Below are 20,857 nucleotides of genomic sequence, written 5' to 3'. Positions count from 1 at the left end.
TCACAGATACCCACAATGCTGAGTAATGTGTGAATGCTGAGTACACGAACCTTTGAACTACTAATAGAACAGCTATTTGATGTGCTAACTGATAGTATATCTAATCTGCAAGATTTCTTGAACAAAACAACTTAGCCAGTGTTGTCTGGTTTGATACAAGCCCAATAACCATAACCCCATTGCCTTCCACTGCATTTCTTCAGCAGTTTGAACGGGGCACGACTGCACAAGTGCATGGAGGTCGGCCAGTGAGAATAGCGGGAAGAGTTTAAAAGTGAGCAGAGTTGAAAAGGTGATGGTTATTTCTTCAGCAGTTCGAACAGGGCATGACTGCGCAAATGCATGGAGGTCGGCCAGCAAGAACAGCAGGAAGAGTTTAAAAAGAAGACAGCTTTACAGAGCGGGCATCAGAGAAGCGAGCGTTGGAGTAGAGAGAGACAGAGTAGGAAGGATTTGGCTCAAAGGGGCGTCGGTGATAAAAGGTTGCGGCGAGGTAGGTTATCTGTTTAGAATACAGACAGAAGGTATGTGTGTGAGGCCGGTTTTCTGTGCTCGGTGTCAGATGTGGCAGATCCTGGAGACTCCCAGCCTACCGGGCTGCCACATCTGCACCAGACGCGTTTAGCTGCAGCTCCTTAAGGACCGCATTAGGGAACTGGAGATGCAGCTCAATGACTTTCGTCTGGTCAGGGAGAGTGAGGAGGTGGTAGAGAGGAGATATAAGCAGGAAGTCACTCCAGGGCCTGGGGAGACAGATGAGTGGGTAACAGTCAGGAGAGGGAAGGGCAAGAAGCAGATGCTAGAGAGTACCCCAGTGGCTGTCCCCCTTAAAAATAAGTACTCCTGCTTGAGTACTGTTGGGGGAGACAGCCTACCTGGTGGAGGTAACAGTGGCCGCGCCTCTGGCAAAGAGTCTGGCCCTGTGGCTCAGAAGGGTAGGGAAAGGAAGAGGATGGCAGCAGTGATAGGAGACTCTATAGTTAGGGGGTCAGATAGGCGATTCTGTGGATGCAGGAAAGAAACATGGATGGTAGTTTGCCTCCCAGGTGCCGGGGTCCGGGATGTTTCTGATCCCGTCCACGATATCTTCAAATGGGAAGGACAACAGCCAGAGATCGTGGTACATATTGGTACCAACGACATTGGTGGGAAAAGGGAGGAGGTCCTGAAAACAGAATACAGGGAGTTAGGAAGGAAGTTGAGAAGTTGAGAAGCAGGACCTCAAAGGTAGTAATCTCAGAATTACTGCCTGTGCCACACGACAGTGAGTATAGAAAAAGAATGAGGTGAAGGATAAATGCGTGGCTGAGGGATTGGAGCAAAGGGCAGGGATTCAGATTTATGGACCTCTTCTGGGGCAGGTGTGACCTGTACAAAAAGGACGGGTTGCACTTGAATCTGAGGGGGACCAATATCCTGGTGGGGAGGTTTGCAAAGGCTATCGGGGAGAGTTTAAACTAGAATTGCTGGAGTTGGGAACCGAACTGAAGTGATGGAGGAAAGGGAGGTTGGCTCACAAATAGAGAAAGCTTGGAGACAGTGCGAGAGGGAGGATAGGCAAGTGATAGAGAAGGGACGCACTCAGACCGATGGTTTGAGATGTGTCTATTTTAATGCGAGGAGTATTATGAATAAAGCGGGTGAGCTTAGAGCGTGGATCAGCACTTGGAGCTATGATGTTGTGGCCATTACAGAGACTTGGATTGTGCAGGGGAAGGAATGGCTACTTCAAGTGCCAGGCTTTAGATGTTTCAGAAAGGACAGGGAGGGATGCAAAAGAGGTGGGGGCATAGCACTGTTGATCAGAGAAAGTGTCACAGCTGTAGAAAAGTAGGAAGTCATGGTGGGGTTGTCTACAGAGTCTCTCTGGGTGGAAGTTAGGAACAGGAAAGGGTCAATAACTCTACTGGGTGTTTTTTTATAGAGCACCCAATAATAACAGGGACATCGAGGAGCACATAGGGAGACAGATTCTGGAAAGGAGTAATAATAACAGGGTTGTTGCGGTGGGAGATTTTAATTCCCCAAATACTGATTGGTATCTCCCTAGAGTGAAGGGTTGAGATGGGGTGGAATTTGTTAGGTGTGTTCAGGAAGGTTTCTTGACACAATATGCAGATAAGCCTACAAGAGGAGAGGCTGTACTTGATCTGGTATTGGGAAATGAACCTGGTCAGGTGTCAAGTCTCCCAGTGGGAGGGCACTTTGGAGATAGTGATGACAATTCTAGCTTCTTTACCATAGCATTGGAGAGGGATATGAACAGACAAGTTAGGGAAATGTTTAATTGGAGTTAGGGGAAATATGAGGCTATCAGTCAGGAACCTGGAAGCATAAATTGGAAACAGATGTTCTCAGAGAAAGGTACGGAAGAAATGTGGCAAATATTCAGGGGATATTTGCGTGGGGTTCTGCACAGATACGTTCCAATGAGACAGGGAAAAGATGGTAGAGTACAGGAACCGTGGTATACAAAGGCTGTTGTAAATCTAGTCAAGAAAAGAAGAGCTTACGAAAGGTTCAAAAAAACTAGTTAATGATAGAGATCTAGAAGATTATAAGGCTAGCAGGAAGGAGCTTAAGAATGAAATTAGGAGAATCAGAAGGAGCCATGAGAAGGCCTTGGTGGACACGATTAAGGAAAGCTCCAAGGTATTCTAAAAGTATGTTAAGAGGAAGAGGATAAGACATAAGGGAATAGGACCAATCAAGTGTGACAGTGGAAAAGTGTGTATGGAACCAGAGGAGATGGCAGAGGTACTTAATGAATACTTTGCTTCAGTATTCACTACGGAAAAGGATCTTGGCCATTGTAGGGATGACTTGCAGCGGACTGAAAAGCTTGAGCATGTAGATATTAAGAAAGAGATTGTACTGGAGCTTTTGGAAAGCATCAAGTTAGATAAGTCACCGGGACCGGATGGGATATACCCCAGGCTACTGTGGGAAGTAAGGGAGGAAACTGATGAGCCTCAGGCGATGATCTTTGCATCATCAATGAGGATGGGAGGTTCCGGTGGATTGGAGGATTGCGGATGTTGCTCCTTTATTCAAGAAAGGGAGTAGAGATAGCCCAGGAAATTATACACCAGTGAGTCTTACTTCAGTGGTTGGTAAGTTATTGGAGTAGATCCTGAGAGGCAGGATTTATGAACATTTGGAGAGGCATAATATGATTAGGAATAGTCAGCATGGCTTTGTCAAAGGCAGGTCGTGCCTTACAAGCCTGATTGAATTTTTTGAGGATGTGACTAAACACATTGATAAGGGTAGAGCCATAGATGTAGTGTATATGGATTTTAGCAAGGCATTCGAAAAGGTACTCCATGCTAGGCTTATTGAGAAAGTAAGGAGGCATGGGATCCAAGGGGACATTGCTTTGTGGATCCAGAACTGGCTTGCCCACAGAAGGCAAAGAGCAGTTGTAGACGGGTCATATTCTGCATGGAGGCCGGTGACCAGTGGTGTGCCTCAGGGATCTGTTCTGGGAACCCTACTCTTTGTGATTTTTATAAATGACCTGGATGAGGAAGTGGAGCGGTGGGTTAGTAAATTTGCTGATGACACAAAGGTTGGGGGTGTTGTGGATAGTGTGGAGGGTTGTCAGAGGTTACAGCAGGACAATAATAGGATGCAAAACTGGGCTGAGAAGTGGCAGATGGAGCTCAACTCAGATAAGTGTAAGGTGGTTCATTTTGGTAGGTCAAATATGATGGCAGAATATAATATTAATGGTAAGACTCTTACCATTAATATTATATTAATAGTATCGAGGATCAGAGGGATCTTGGGGTCTGAGTCGACAGGACAGTCAAGGCTGCTGTGCAGGTTGACTCTGTGGTTATGAAGGCATACAGTGCATTGGCCTTCATCAGTCGTGGGATTGAGTTTAAGAACCAAGAGGTAATGTTGCAGCTATATAGGACCCTGGTCAGACCCCACCTGGAGTATTGTGCTCAATTCTGGTCACCTCATTACAGGAAGGATGTGGAAACCATAGAAAGGATGCAGAGGAGATTTAGAAGGATGTTGCCTGGATTGGGGAGCATGCCTTATGAGAATAGGTTAAGTGAACTCAGCCTTTTCTCCTTGGAGCGACGGAGGATGAGAGGTGACCTGATAGAGGTGTACAAGATAATGAGAGGCACTGATCGTGTAGACATTCAGAAGCTTTTTCCCAGAGTTGAAATGGCTAGTATGAGAGGGCATAGTTTGAAGGTGCGTGGAAGTAGGTACAGAGGAGATGTCAGGGGTAAGTTTGTTTTTTTATAAAACGCAGAGAGTTGTGAGTGCGTGAAATGGGCTGCAGGTGGCAGCGGAGGTGGAAATGATAGGGTCTTTTAAGAGACTCCTGGATAGATACATTGAGCTTAGAAAAATAGAGGGCTATGTGTAAGCCTAAGTAGTTCTAAGGTAGGACAAGTTTGGTACAGCTTTGTGGGCCGAAGGGCCTGTATTGTGCTGTAGGTTTTCTATGTTGTGCTATAGGTTTTCTATGTTTCTATCTCTCGAGGAGTCAGCTTCGTGCTGTGGGGCCAGCAGTCTGTGCTCTATAAACAGTACTGTTTACTTGCAAAGCTGTACCATAAACTTCAGATTAATTATCACTTTCCATTTACATTAAGAATTGAAGACCATGGTAAACCATGGTCCTGCTTACCATGAGGAACTGAAAAATAAGCTTAACTTACTCAAATACAACTGATCTTTAATAGTGTCACCTGTTACGTTAGAAAGCTGAGTTTGGCAAAAAAGCCCCTGGCCCCAGGTAGTGAATATCCATCACAACAGTGTTTTCAGAACCCTTTTGTGATTCAGAAAGCCTTCCCGTTCACCTACTGAGTTGAAGATAATCAGGGGCAATTTCTGTTGCCTGTATTTCCTGTGGTATGGCATGAATCAGCGCCCAACAGTGCCAGACTAAAGATTTTCAAACTTTAAGAAATAGCATGTCAAATATCTGCTTTTAACCTTTACTCTTATTTGTCTGCAACGACTCACTAATCAGAATGGCAATCTTTAACTCGACTTTGAACTATATCAAACTTAATTATTGGATAAATATTTGTTATTCATCACTTCTTACCGCAATGCCATGAGAAGTTCCCATATGCTGTACATGAAGACCAGGTGAGGTGTAATAGGACATTCCAGCACGTGTCAAAGTAGTGGGCGGTGTAAAACCAACACTGTGACTTGCATAAGATAGACCTATAAATAATATACAACAGGTCTGGTCATTTTTCTTTACACTTAAATCAAAATATTGCTTCTAGTATAAACTCACTTCACTTTAACATGTTTTTGAACAGAATGTCTCTCCCCTCCACTACTCAGAATGCCTTGACAAATTTAGAATACACTAATATTTCAAATTTAAATACTTTAAAACATAAGTCAAGCTGCTGTTTATTGATTACAGCTCAGCATTCAACACCATCAATCCCTCTGTACTTATCACCGAACATCAAAACCTGTGTCTCTGTACCTCCCTCTACAACTGGATCCTCCTATTCCTTACTGGGAGACCACACAGTTGGTGGGGATATATAATAACATTTCCTCCTTGCTGACAGTCAATCCAGGAACAACTCAAGGATGCTTGCTTATCCCACTGCTCTACTCTCGCGACAACATTTGGCTAGTCACAGCTCAAACACCGAATTTGCAGATGACACTATTTGTACTGTTCTTGGTAGAATCTCAGATGGTGATGAGGAGACAGACAGGAGTGAGACAGAATAGCTGGTCAAACGACATTGCAACAACCTGGCAATCAACATCTGTAAAACCAAAGATTTGATTGTGGCCTGCAGTAAGGGGAAGTTGGAAGAACACACACCAGTCCTCACTGATAAGTCAGCCAGAGAAAGAGAATAGCTTTAAGTTCCTATACACCAACACTGAGAAGGATCAATGAGGACTCAGCACTTTTGATGCAATCGTGAAGGTACATCAGCAGCTCTATTTCACCAGAAGCTTGAGGAGGTTCATTGTGTCACTAGACTTCCAAATTTCTATAGCTGTACGGTGGAGAGCATTCTGACTGGTTGCACCAGATCCTTGTATGGAGGCTCCAAGGCACAGGATCGGAAAAGGCTGTAGAGAGTTATGCACTCAGCCAGCTCCATCACAGGCACAACCCTCCCCAGTATCAAGGACATCTTCAAGAAGTGGCGTCTCAAAAAAGCATCAGCCATCTTAAAGGGCCCTCACATACAGGACCTGCCCTGTTCTTGTTACTATCATCAGTGAGGAGATAAAGGAGACTGAAGACCCACACTCAATGACTCAAACAGCTTCTACCCCTGGCCATCAGATTTCTGAGTCCATGAACACTACCTCATTATTCCTTTCAGTTTTGCACTATCTTTATAATTTTAGTATTTTTGTCTTTGCATTGTACTACCACCACAAAGCAACATAGGATAAAAATGCAAACAAACCTGATTTGGATTCTTTTATCTCCTTGCACAGTTCATTTGCCACAAAACAACAAATCTCACATCCTCTACATGAGTGATAATAAATTTGTTTCTATTACGTGTACAGAAAGTTGGTCATTTAAAATATTGGGAGTAGCATTTAAGTCCATTCCCAAATGAATACAGCAAACTAGTAATGTAGCTGTCAGTGAGGCAGATCTTTGAAATGTTTCTCACTGCATTAGGTATTCAAGTACTTCATTTAACAAAATCCTGCTTTAACCAGGAAAGTGGATATAAATATGAGGCCCACAGCTGTTCACTTAAGAACTTTCATCTCTCCCCGATTATTAAGTTAGGAAAGTCAGATAACCACAAACCTTGGGTACACCACAAAAATAAGTTTTCACAGCCATTGAAGAAATGAGATTGTTTATGAATATATAAAGTCCAAACTATGCTCAACGTAAATCAGCAGTGACTATAAACTGAACAGAAAATATACAATGAACTGACAGTCTACAGCATATTTCATTAGGAGCTTGAGGAGATTTGGTATGTCACCAAAGATGAGCAAATTGCTACACAAATACAGCATAGCTATGCGGTATGGAGGCTCCAAGGCACAGGATCGGGAAAAGGCTGCAAGGGTTGTAAACTCAGCTAGCTCCAGCAAGGGCATTTTCAAAAGGTGATACCTCAAAAAGGCAGCATTGCTCATTAAGGACACCCACTACCCAGGACATGCTTTCTTCTCAATGCTACAATCAGGAATGTGGTACAGGAGCCTGAAAAGACTATGTTTTAGAAACAGCTTCTTCCCCCTCCACCATCAGATTTCTGACACGTCCACATACACTACCTCACTCACTTTGCACTACTTATTTTTAATATATATTGCTTATGGAAATTAACAGCAAAGTTATATATTACGCTGCACTGCTGCCACAAACAACAAATTTCACAACATGTCAGTGATTATAAACCCGATTCTGATCTTCGCACTGCTCATGCTTCAGATGAAAATTCACACAGCCAGTCATTCACTATTTATCAGAATGTACCACCAAAAACAGAAGATAATACGATAGCATCATTGTTCCAGTGATTATAAATGAAGAGTATAATACATGCCAGGAGATATAGGCCTGCTGGAACTTGGAGATGGTGTGTAGGGAATAGGGCTGGATACAGTACGAGGTCTGAGTCCTTGAGCAGACATCTCATTGAAGTATCTGGAAAACAAGTATTGACTTAAGTAACTGTGACAAATAACAATAACCAAATTACATACATCCAATACACATCAGCTCTGATGGGAACCTTGGTCAGCATGGACCAATTGAGCCAAAGAGCCCATCTCTGTACTGTATGACTATCTAGAACATCTAAATCAGAATCTTTCATTCATACCAAAATTCATCTGAGCAAACTAAAGGTGGCTCAATTTATATCCCAGGTTTTATCAAATGAAAATATGAAACAGGTAATGCTTATCAACTAAACAATAGGCATAAAATGAATTTGGCAGACTTTCAAGAATGGACTGATGAGTGACAAACAATGGTGGGCTCCTTTTCTATCTGGGAAAAAAATTCTGGCGTAATTTTTGATATGGTAAAAAGAGGTGACAGAGGATCAGAAAATGTAGAATCTTTGTGGGTAGAGTTAAGAAGCTGCACAAGTAAGAAGACCCCGATGGGAGTTATTTACAGCAGGGTTCCCCAACCTTTTTCGCACCATGGACCGGTTTAATATTGACAATATTCTTGCAGACCAGCCGACGGGGGGAGGTGTTCGTCAACAGTGGGCATGACAGGGAATGAGGAAAGGTGCAGCTGACTCATATCATTTCATATCACCAAATCATATTGTTTCCTCACTACCCAGTAGCACATGCTTTGCGGCCCGGTGGTTGGGGACCACTGATTTACAGGCCTCTGAACAGCAGCCAGGATGCAGTCTGCAAAATACAGTGGGAGATAGAAAAAGTATGTCAAATAGCAATGTTATGTTGGTTATGGGGGATTTTAATATACAGATAGATTGGGAAAATCAAGTTGATGTTGGATCCCAAGAGAGAATTTGTGATATGTCTCCAAGGTAGCTTTATAAGATTTTAAGAGCAGCTTGCATTTGAACCCACTAGGGGATCAGCAATTCTGGATCGGGCATTGTGTAACGAACCGGATATGATTAGGGAGCTTAAGGTAAAAGGACCCGTCAGGGAAAGTAATCATAATATGGTAAAACTCACCCTACAATTTGAGAGGGAGAAGCTAACAAGCAGAATGTATCAGTATTATAGTGGAATAAAGGGAGTTACTGAGGCATGAGAGAGGAGCTGGCCAAAGTTGATTGGAAGAGGACACTAGCAGGGATGACAACAGAGCAGCAATGGCTGGAATTTCTGGGAGCAATTTGGAAGATGCAGGATGACACAACTGTGGCTGACAAGGGAAGTCAAAGACAACATAAAAGCAAAAGAGGCCATATAATAGAACAAAAATTAGTGGAAATCAGAGGATTGGGAAATTCTTAAAAACCAATAGAAGGCAACTAAAAAAACTTAAGTGGGGAAAAGATGAAATATGAAGGTAAGCTAGCCAATAATATCAAAATTAATCCCGGAAGTTTTTTTCAGATATAAGAGTAAAAGAGTCGAGAATAGATATTGGTTGGCTAGAAAATAATGTTGGAGAGATAGTAACAGAGGATAAGGAAATAGCAGACAAACTGAATAAGTATTTTGCATCAGGCTTCACTGTGGAAGACACTAGCAATATGCTAGAAGCTCAAGAGTGTCAAGGGGCAGACGTGAAAACAGTTGCTATTACTAGGGTTAAGATGCTTGGGAAAACTAGGTTTGAAAGTACACAAGTCACCTGGATCTAGCGGATGACACCTCAGGGTTCTAAGGGGTAGCTAATGAAATTGTGGGGGCATTAGTAATACCTTTCAAGAATCAATTGATTCTGGCATGGTTCCAGAGGACTGGAAAATGGTAAATGTCACTCCAATCTTCAAGAAGGGAGGGAGGCAGAAGAAAGGAAATTGTTGGTCTGACCTCAGCGGTTGGGAAGAGGTTGGAGTCAATTGTTAGGGATGTGGTTTCGGGGTAATTGGAGGCACATAACAAAACAAGCCAATGTCAGCATGGTTTCCTTACTGAAAAATGTTGCCTAACAGATCAGCTTGATTTGTCAAACCAGTTGGATAGAGTATTGACTGATTGGCAGGAGGCAAAGACTGGGAATAAAGAGAGCCTTTTCTGATTGGCTGTCAGTGACTAGTGGTGTCCCACAGGGGTCTGTGTTGGGACCGATTCTTTTCACGTTGAATGGCAGCGACTTTGATGATGTAATTTAGGCTTTGTGGTCAAGTCTGTGGACAATACAAGACAGGTGGAGAGGCAGGTAGTGTTGAGGAAGCAGAAAGGCTGCAGAAGGACTTATAGTGGGAGAATGGGGCAAAGGAGTAGCAGACAGAATACATGGTCGGGAAGAGTATGTCATGCACTTTGATAGAAGGATAAACTTTTCTAAACAGGAAGAAAATTTAAAAATCTGAGGTGCAAAGGGATTTGGGAGTTCTTGCGCAGCATTCCCTAAAGGTTAATTTGTAGACTGAATCAGTGGTGAAGAAAGTGAATGCAAGGTTAGCATTTCTTTCAAGAGGGCTAGAACATAAAAGCAAGGATGTAATGCTGACGCTGTATAAGGCACAGGTGAGGCCCCTCTTGGAGTATCGTGAGCAGTTTTGGGCTCATTAAAGAATTCGCTGACATTAAAATTGGGTGAGAGGATGTTCACTGGAATGATAAGATCATATGAACAGCGATTGAAGGTTCTTGGCCTGTATTTGCTGGAATTTAGAAGAATGGGGGGAGTGGAATCTCATTGAAACCTATCAAATGTTGCAAGGCCTTGAACAGTGGCTGTGAAGAGGATGTTTCCTTCAGTGGGGGAGTGCAGGACCAGAGGGCACATCCTCAAAATAGAAGGACGTCCACTTGGAACAGATGAGAAGGAATTTTTTCAGCCAGAGGGCGAATCTATGGAACTTGTTGCCACAGGTGGCTCTGGAGGCCAAGTCACTGGGTGCACTTAAGGCAGAAGTTGATAGGTTCTCAATCAGTCAGGGCACGAAAGGTTATGAGTAGAAGCAGGAAAATGGTGTTGAGGAGGAAATGAATCAGCCATAATGAAGAGGTAGAGTAGACTCAATGGATCAAATAGCCCAGTTCTGCCCCTACGTCTTATAGTCTAAAGTAGTCTATTTGAAGTACTGCCCTAACAGCAAAAATACACCTACTGAGCTCATCAATGGAGACTCTCAAGATTCTGATCAAGCAAAACTGAAGCATGGAACAGCAGAGGATTGTTTACTATTTCTCAACTGAGGGATGATAATAACATTAAGTAGTTGAGGGAAAGTGAACATTCAAGTATCTTTTATGTAAAAAGTTGTAGTTTGGGAATTTTGCAAAGGAATTTTTAAGTATAAAGACACAATTTAGATGATTGTTTCAGTCCGGATGCATTATTTCCTCTTTTTGGCAGCCAAGGAAAAGATCAGTGGAACAAGAGGCTCAATCCACTGATCGCTTGGTATTATCTTCTTTTATTATAATAAATGGGTTCACAAACATTATTTGTAAAAAAAAAGCAACAGACAAATTAATTATTTCAAAATATATCAAAAAGGAAGCTCTAAGCTAAGTATTATTCATCGGATCACAGAACAGACAGAAGTGGATTATTTTCAGCAGCCAAAGCTCCTAAATGGAAGACCAGATACAAAAATAAATGCATATAATTAAGCACAAGAGACAACAAAATTTATATAGCCAGCTGTATATTTAGCAACTTCACTTTCTAGGTTTACATTCCATTAAAAAGTCACAACTCCTTTTCATTCAAATATTAATCCACAATTGCACAGAATGAAAACATTATGATTTTCCTTCCCCCCCCCGCCACTGTCTCCAAAAAATCAAGACTTAAAACAATTAAGTGACTGTCTTCTCTGCGTTTACTCAAGTGAAATAAATAAACACTTAGAGATAACTTCCAGTTCACAAACCTTTCATCATCCATTTCCAAGCTGGACTCGCTTTCAGACAGCTGTCTGCAGAGTGCTTCTCTCCTTTCCATTTCCCTTTGTAGTTTACGTTGGAGCCTCAGATTCTCTTCCCTCATGTGACGCTCCTCTTCTAAATACTGTGCCATTTTCTCTGTATCTGTTAATTTTTGAAATGAGTAATATATTAATGGGAGCCTTGAAAACTTAGAAACAAAATGTGCAGATGGAAATCAAAATTTACTAGTTTTGGGAATGAAAGATGAAAGCATCAACATGTGCAGTGACAAAATTAAGTGAAGATCTAAATGCAAAAGAATATTTGAGGTCAAAAGCAAACATTTTACAAACTAGTTGAAGCTTTCAGAACTTTGGCAAAGATGCTGGCAAAGTAAACTGTGAGACATACCCAATGATAATCAATAAGGTTGATAAGGATTCAGAAGTTAATTGAAGCAGAACTGAGTCAAGACTAAAAGAAATAAGAAAATGCTGGAAATATTCAGCTTTCATGCAACATCCATAGAAGAAAAACAGATTTACTGTTTCAATCAAGAGCTTTTGTCAGAAGATGACAGCAATCAAACACTTAAATTTTGTAAAGGGGATATGTTCATAGGGTGAAGAGGAAGGGAAAATCAAACAGAATTACTTTGGTAGCAATGCTGGCTGGGACAGGATCCTGATGAGTTCTTAAATGTAAGTGATCTGTTTGAAAGAGATGGAAATAGAAGGTGGCAGAACAAAAAAAAAAGCTGCTAAAATTGTGATACAAAACACTGCAGCAGCAGAAAACCTGCAAGTTAATAAAAGAAATACTCAGTTTGTCAGCCAGCATTCATGGAAAGAGAAAATGGCGGAACAGGCTCAGTAGGCCAGATGGCCTACTCCTGCTCCTATTTCTTATGTAAAAAGGGAGGAGGTGGTGTGGCTTATGGTGAATACTTTATACTTTATAGTCGCCAAGCAATTGATACTGAAGCGTACAATCATCAGAGTGATATTTGATTCTGCTCTTCGTGCTCCCTGGAGTACAAATCAATAGTAAATATTAAAAATTTAAATTATAAATCATAAACAGAAAATTGAAAATGGAAGGTAAGGTAGTGCAAAAAAAGCTAGAGGCAGGTCCAGATATTTGGGGGGCATGGTCCAGATCCGGGTCAGGATCCGTTCAGCAGTCTTATCGCAGTTGGAAAGGAGCAGTTCCCAAATCTGGCCGTACGAGTCTTCAAGCTCCTGAGCCTTCTCCTGGAGGGAAGAGGGACGAAAAGTGTGTTGGCTGGCTGGGTCATGTCCTTGATTATCCTGGCAGCACTGCTCCGACAGCGTGCGGTGTAAAGTGAGTCCAAAGATGGAAGATTGGTTTGTGTGATGTGCTGGAATCATATTGAAGATGGTAGAATTTATAGATTCATCCATTGACTTTGGCAGGTAAGGGCTGCAAGCTGTTAAGGATAATTCCATCATGGTCCTTGATGAGTTACATAGGCTACCTTAAAATTGGAAAGTTCCATTGGGTTGTTGACTACTCAGACATTATGAGATGCTGTTTTACTAGTATGCATTGGGTGGCAGGACGGAGATACATCTCTACCAAAGGAGGTGGAAGGCACTTCTTCCCTCCGCTAGCCTGCAGGTCAACCCTGGACAAGGTATAGCACCTGCTTAGCCCCCCTGATCAGGGTCACATGAAACCATGGGTGCGGGTGGTGGATGGGTGTATGAGCATATAGTGCTTATCACAAGTCCTGGTGATTTGACCACTGACTCCAGACAGAAAATCTCTGAAGAGTTTTGATAATGGCTGGGTTCACCCATCTTGTAAAGATACTGAGAAAGCAATAGCAAAGCGACGATAACACAGATCCTGTTTGACAAACTTACAGAAGTTCTCTGAGGATGGACCAAGCCCAGTAGATAGAGGGGAACAAGTGGATGCAGGAAATTTGGATTTCCAGAAGACATCCGGTGAGTTGCCACATAAAAGCCTTATCAATAAGGTTTATGCAGAATATACCCTTCAAGACCTTTGAGCCACACCACCCAGCAACCCTTGACGACCCCGATTTAATCCTAATCTAATCACGGGACAATTTACAATGACCAATTAACCTAGCCGGCATGTCTTTGGACTGTGGGAGGAAACTGAGGACCCGGAGAAAACCCACACATTCCACGGGAAGGACGTACAGATATTCCTTACGGAGGGTGCTAGGATTGAACCCCAATGCCCCAAGTTGTAAGAGCATCACACTAACTGCTATACTACCATGGCACCAGCCGTAGCTGCAGATTAATAACATGGATAAAGGATTGGTTAACCAATAGAAGGCAGAGTTGGGATAAGCGGTTATTACTCTGGTTGACAATTACTGGTAAGCAGAGTACTGCTTGATCCGCTACTGTTAATGAATATTTCAGCCTAGAAGGCAGATGGTGGTGGTGGGTTGTAGCTAGATCATAAATTCTGAAAAATACTTTCCATACCACAAAATCATTGGTCCTTCTGTAGTGGTAGAAATCTCAAACATGCTGATGTGCTTTTAATGAATCAAGTGACAAAGTAACTTGCAGTATCCTGATGTTACACTTAGGTTAAGTTTGATCCAAAAGGGTTCAAGCCACCTTGGGCACTCATTCAGAAACTATAATCCATACATGTAGAATATACACAAGATTAGATATTGCTCTTCATGAGCTAGGGCAAGGACAATACCTAATCCCATACACCTTCCATACTGAAAAACACATACATTATTTCTAAAGCAGCAAGAGATGATCAAAAAGAAACATTCGATGACCAAACTGATTCTAACTCAATTAACTGCACAGAAAATGAGGGGGTTAAAAATAATTTACACCTCTGACATAGGGAACTTACGCTGTAATTGGGCTGCTCGGAGTTGCTTTTTTAGCCTCTCCACCTCGTTCTTCAAAAACCTGATATGCCGCATCATGTTTTCTGGCGAGTCTATTTCCATGGAAATATCCCTTGGTGAAGGTGGGGCTGACACAGGCTGGTCTAATTTTTCCTGCAGAATTCTAGATCATAAAGACTTAAGTTAGCCACAAATAAGTATATTTCAACCAAAACAAGATGCATAAAATAATCTTTATTGAACAAAGATGCAGAAAATCAAGCTAAATCAAGTCACAGAATATTGAGTAAGTACAGCACTGTACAGGTCCTTCAGCCCACTATGCTATAGGTCCTTTAACCTGCTCCAAGATCAATCTAACCCTTCCCTTCCACATAGCCCTCCATTTTTCTTTCATCCATTAAGGCCACTGGCATTCCCATACCAGGCTGTGATGCAATGAGTCAGAATACTGATGCCTCACAGCCTGGGATGAAAACACCAATGTCCTTGAACAGAAGACTAAAATGTACAGGATACAGCCTAGTCATCACAGGTAAAGTCCTCCCAACCACTGAGTACATCTACAAGGAGCAATGGTTTTCTTTTTATATGGAAGGTATAGAAACGACTTCCCTTCCGTTCTTCAAAGAGATTAGTTATTTTGACAGATTAAGCAAATTCACTATAGTAATTCCCTCTGTTCCAATCTAAAGAATCCTACACCTAACCTGTGTTTTTGCCTATGGTTTTTGACGAAATATTAGAGCAAAGCAGAGAGTCATGAACTTACCGTTTCTCAGCTTCCAGTTTATCCATGCGTTTCCACAGCCTATTTACTAATGCTTCTTGTTCTTGTTCCAAGGTATTTTCAAGGTCAATTTTCTCACGACGCAGCTGCAAAGGAGGTGAAGTGCTTATTTGCTAAATGAACAGCAAATCTATTAGCTGAATAAGCAAGCACCTTCTGACATTTGATTGCAAAGGCAGTGAACATTACTCATACTCGTTGCTTTTTAGACTTCATCACTCTATAGGAATGGAGACACACAGGATCTACAAGTACAATCTACTCTCCTCAATCAGATTCCTTCTTCAAGCCTTTACCTTTTCCACATCGTCTCTTAGCTTCTCACTTCACTCTCCCCACCTACTCAACTCCCCTCTCAGCTGATTTGACCTATCATTACCAGCTCTTCATCCAATCTTATTCTGGCTTCTTTCCCTTTCCTTTCCAGTTTTGATGAAGGGCCTCAGCTGCTTATTCTCTTGCATAAACACTGTCTGACCTGCTAAGTTCCTCCAGCATTTTGTGCTTCACAATTATGATTCTATTTCTTTGGCGGGGTGGGGGGGGGGGTAGAATTTCACATAAAGGCTTCCCCTCAAGATAGAAATTTAAAAGCAGACAGAAAAACAAGGTGATAAGAAGCCGATGTTTCCTCCTCCACCACACTACCATTTCAGTTGTGCATCCAATGTAACAAGTATATGGATTTTCAACACCATAATTGGTGTTTATTGGCAGCCCTTACCATTTCCAATCAAGCTTACCATAATCATGACATCTGAAGCTATCTCCATTCCAGTTCTCAGTCATTCTGCACACAAGCATCAGCCTAAATTACCTAAAGCTGGAAGCAATGAATGTGGCCAAGCACACCTTCCACTGCAACCTTGGGGAAAAATATGTTGGCCCACATCCCAGAGGGAGACAAACTGATCTGCCCAAATGACCTCAAAGCCAGGTTTATAAAACAATTCTCTGGCAAGAAAGAGTATGGAAAGCTAACTCTTCCTGAAAAAGGGGATAGAGCAAAGTCTTGTAATTACCAAAACTCTGCCTCACCAGGATGCAAGATAAGGCCGTGTTCAGGCACTGACGCATGGTAGATGACTTTATTGTCTGAGTGTCAAACTACAGGCTGGCTTGATGGGCCAAATGCTCACCAGCCCATCTGCTGTGAGACGAGAACAGAAGTGATGTTTTAAAGGAAAAAGTCACATGACACTCCCCTGAAGTATTGCTTGGGAACCCTGATAATGGCCATGATCTTCACCATCTCTTCAATTACACAAAAAGCGGGGATTACCCTCAAGAACTCTCCATAGCCTTTCACTCCATCAAAGAGACTGGACAATTGAATTCTGAATTTGTCTGCACATAAATTACTGCCCATTTAACTTCAGACATGTTGATTTTGAAATGTAATCAGAACCAAATCCCAAACAAATCCAATTTCAATGCAGATTGAAATCAAGCACAATTAGATCACCTCAACATTCCTCTCAAGTTGTTTTCTTGCAATGCTGCACCTCAGCTATAATAAACTTCCTGCTAGAGTAGAGTTAATCTACTGGATAAGTGAGAAACTGTTCAACTGCTGCCACCTTCAATCCAGAAATAAAGTCACCCTGACTTTGGTACGCAGATGGCTTCTGTACATAGCCATACTTGCAGGCAGAACTACAAACCACAGCCAAGTTATTCTCCAAAGGATATAAGAGAACATGCCTTGTACTTTAAAATCCTCTACTATCCTGTCTCGGTTGTAAAGTACGACTGACAGAAAACTGTATGATAAAAATCTGAAAAAATATGGATTACTTTCACTAAATTTACCTCTGGGCAAAGCTATTGATGAAATTTGCTATTAACTTCAATGTGTAAGTACAGCCTTTGGCTATCTAATGAAACAGAAATTGTTTGAAGATCAACACCTCAAATCAAGTGAAAAGCACATAGTATGCCGGGCAGCAGTAATCCTTGTTCTTCCATACAGAACTAAATTATTAACTATCTAAAAAGGTACTACAGTGCACTGTAAAAACATTACCAATGCTGTCCTTTCAAAATCTTTCACATCTACAAACAGGATAAGCAAACCAAAATAGTCTTCCCTCAGGCCAACATCTCAGCATTAATGCACCCATTACATTATCAGATATAAAGGGCATGCCCCATCATTCACATGTTCACATTTCTAATCTATTCCTAGCTCCATCATAGGAAGTTATCAGATGGACAGTGGAAACAGTTGCGAGATGTTCTTAAAGTCTCCCTCAGAAAGTGCAACATCACCATATACGTATTTGTGGGAATCCCTGGCCCATGGCCACTCCTAATGGAGGAGCATTTGCAGTGGCATTGAGAATCTCTAGTCCATTCTGAAGGAAATGAGAGAGACACCAGAGGACTGAAAGGGAGATAGCTTGGAGATCCAAAAGCTTTTCAGCCAATTCCGTGGGGAACAGATACAAAGAAAAATGGCTTAATTTGTCTCTTTTTTGGGGCAGAGTGGGTGTATTAAGATCCACAGCCCTTTCCCTAAACATCTACATGGGTAATATGATAAAATTCAGCACAATTACTGCATTATAAAATAAATGAAAATCATATTCTTTATTTTAAAGAAAGAATCCAGGAACAAAATTATGGAGAATCAAGCTTAAACTGAAATATTTTGTACTGGTTTAAAATATGCATACCTGTTCAAGTGTAAATTGTTTAGAAAGAGTATCATTTTCCAATTTCTTTATCTTTTTCATTAGTTTATTTACTTGAAACTCCTGCTCCTGCTCCAGAGTCTGTTCCAGTTCAGCTTTTTCATGCTGCAACTGAAGAGGAAAAGCAATAGCAAGCAAAAAGGGAATAATGGTGGAATGTATCAAGGCAATTATACAAACCTGAACAGCCACTACAAATACTTTGCAAGCCAAGTCTAAACACAAATTAATGTGTACAGTGTTCTATCCACTTAAGAGCAACACCAGGAGGCTGAAATTTTAATGTCAATAAAAAAGGATGGAGGTTTACTAATTTGGCCATTTCTGCTATGCATCCCTAATGAGCAAAATACTGAGACAAATCACAAATTCATTAAAATTCAATAATTTACTGGTGAACATGCTACTTCACTAAAATAAAGCAACAAAGCTTCAATCCATCTGAATGTCACTTTTGGTATTATGCTCAAGTTGATGCAAGGCAAACCCACCAACATTCACTTTGCCATGTGCAGATCAAGTGTCAAACTGTCCATTCAATTGCTTTCATTTCCCCAAAATCTAGCTACAATTAGGTTTCAATGCATTTCAATAGCCAGGTGGTATATTCATTGGAAGGGAAAGAGCAACGTTTTGAAATTTAGCAAAAACTATGGCACTAAAGACTAAATTAATTCAACATATTTGGAAGCTTCTGTTACACAGTTCCATGTGATCTACATGTCCAATTAATAATTACACAACTGCAATAAAGGTGCCACAGTAGTGTAATGGTTAGCGTAACGCTATTATAGCACTAAGAGGACTGGGTGCAATTCACGCCATTGCCTACAAGGAGTTTATAACATCTCCCCATTGCCATGTGGAATGACAGATTGGATCAGTGGGAACTGTACCATCAATTTGCAGGACATGTTGCTCAGGCTCTTGTACTATATATGTGTTTTCTCACTATTTTGAATGTGCTGTGTATATTTTGCACCTTGGCCCCAGGGGAACACTATCTCGTTCGACTGTATCCATTCACAAACAAGAAGAAAATATGCAGATGCATGAAATCCAAGCAACACCCAAAAAATGTTGGAGTAACTCGGCAAGCCAGGCAGCATCTCTGGAAAGGAGTACCTGCTGAAGGGTCTCCACCCTAAACGTTGACTGTAATTTTTTCCCCCCATAGATGCTGCCTGGCCTGCTGAGCTCCTCCAGCATTTTGTATGCGTTGCCAGGCTGTATCCATGCAAGGTTGAATGACTATGAGAATTGAATTGATTTTGATTTGATGTGGGTTTCCTCCAGGTGCTCCAGTTGCTTCCCACATTCCAAACATATGTGAGTTAGTAGGTTAACTGGTCACATGCGTGTAATTGGTCAACACGATTTTGTTGGACTGGAAGGGCCTGCTACTATGCTGTTTCTCTAAGTATAAATAAATAAACACACACATAAATAAATAAAAGCAGCACGGAACATGTTCTTGGATAATTTCAGACAGGCCAAGCTCATCTGAGAGAAAATAAAGAATATTTAAAAATCTGCTTTTTCCAGTAAATAATGTGGATGTTAAACATAAGTTTACAATAAAATTCTCTCAAAGAACACGGGTAATTCTACAAAGATGAGCAATTACATGACTCTAGGAGGATTTAATTTAAAAGAACCATAATGAATTGTGCTCAAGTTATCACATGTATACTGACATGACAAAGCTTAAGGGAAAAAGTAATATTCAAATTTGAAATGTTTATCTAGTATTGAGGGTTCTGATTACCACTCCCTTTTGAAGTGCATAATTATTCATACGACCCTCTTTCAAAATTACTTGATTTCTAGGGGTAATTTGCTGCAAAGCATAACAAATTAAACACTTGAGAAGCCTACCTGCATCAGCTTGCGGGAGAGTTCATTTGTTAGAAATTCTTCTTCTTTCTCATAATTTACAGCCAGTGTTTCTTTTTCTTTTTGTAAAGCTTGAATCTTCTTAAACAAGGTGTTACTGATAAATTCTTCCTCTTGTTCAGCCCTTGCTTGCTGAGGATAAAAAAAAACACAATAACAATTTGAGGTGAGAGATTTGGCATTGTGGTTAAACAGCATTTTGCAGTCAATCGTAATGAGCTGCTATTGATGTATTTTGATTAGACACTGAGCTAATTTTCCTGACACTATCTTCTAGAAAAGAATTTTCAATTCCTTGTGTTAGATGTAGCCCTATTTGCATTGCACAGTTTTCTGGATTGGCCATGTTGTGCTTGTGGAACTGGGTTTGTTCTGTTAATATTATTTTACTTCAGTGAAGATGGAGGAGTGCACACAAAGCTTGTGCCTTATTCCTTGTCATAATGCCTACTCAATCTAATGCAAGGACATAAAATTAAAACTAAACTGTACAAGTCACATCATCCTCAGCTCAGGAGAAACCTATCGAATAGTGAAAGGCCTTGAAAGAGTGGATGTGGAGCGTATGTTTCCATTGGTGGGAAGAGTCTGAGACCAGAGGACACAGCCTCAGAACAGAGGGGCGTCCTTTTAGAACGGAGATGAGGAGGAATTTCCTTAGCCAGAGGGTGGCAATCTGGATTTCTTTGCCACAGGCAGCTGCGGGAGGCCAAGTCTTTATGTACGTTTAAGGAAGAGGTTGACAGATTCTTGATTGTTTAGGGCATGAAGGGATACGGGGAGAAGGCAGGAGATTGGGGCTGAGAGGAAAATTAGATCTGCCATAATGAAATGGTGGAGCAGACTCAATGGGCTAAATGGTCCAATTCTCTTCCTATATCTTATATCCATTGATATTGTAATAATCATTCCCATTTTAATATGTACTTTAAACAGACACATCTTAGGCCCACTATATTGACATAATCATGATGACAGCATGCCAGTGGATATACTTCATTAGGAGTTTGAGGAGATGTGGACTGTCACCAAAGACTTGGGCAAACTTCTACAGATGCACCAAGAACATTCAGACCAGTTGCACCA

General features: G+C 41.3%; 1 protein-coding gene across 1 annotated transcript in view; it reads right to left on the bottom strand.

Moving 5' to 3' along the window:
• The window catches only part of ccdc6b (coiled-coil domain containing 6b), a 75,838-nt gene that overhangs the window by 10,099 nt on the left and 44,882 nt on the right, over positions 1-20,857 (bottom strand). The window contains exons 2-8 of the mRNA XM_072239213.1: positions 19,754-19,903; positions 17,858-17,986; positions 15,162-15,265; positions 14,392-14,552; positions 11,511-11,667; positions 7,560-7,660; positions 5,087-5,211 (exon numbers count right to left, since the gene is read on the bottom strand). Coding sequence (XP_072095314.1) covers positions 5,087-5,211; positions 7,560-7,660; positions 11,511-11,667; positions 14,392-14,552; positions 15,162-15,265; positions 17,858-17,986; positions 19,754-19,903 — 927 coding nt within the window. The remainder of the gene's footprint in view (positions 1-5,086; positions 5,212-7,559; positions 7,661-11,510; positions 11,668-14,391; positions 14,553-15,161; positions 15,266-17,857; positions 17,987-19,753; positions 19,904-20,857) is intronic.

This window comes from Mobula birostris, chromosome 21 (genome assembly GCF_030028105.1).
Source record: "Mobula birostris isolate sMobBir1 chromosome 21, sMobBir1.hap1, whole genome shotgun sequence".
In the NCBI taxonomy this organism is placed as follows: domain Eukaryota; kingdom Metazoa; phylum Chordata; class Chondrichthyes; order Myliobatiformes; family Myliobatidae; genus Mobula; species Mobula birostris.
This window is presented reverse-complemented; position numbering and strand designations above follow the sequence as displayed.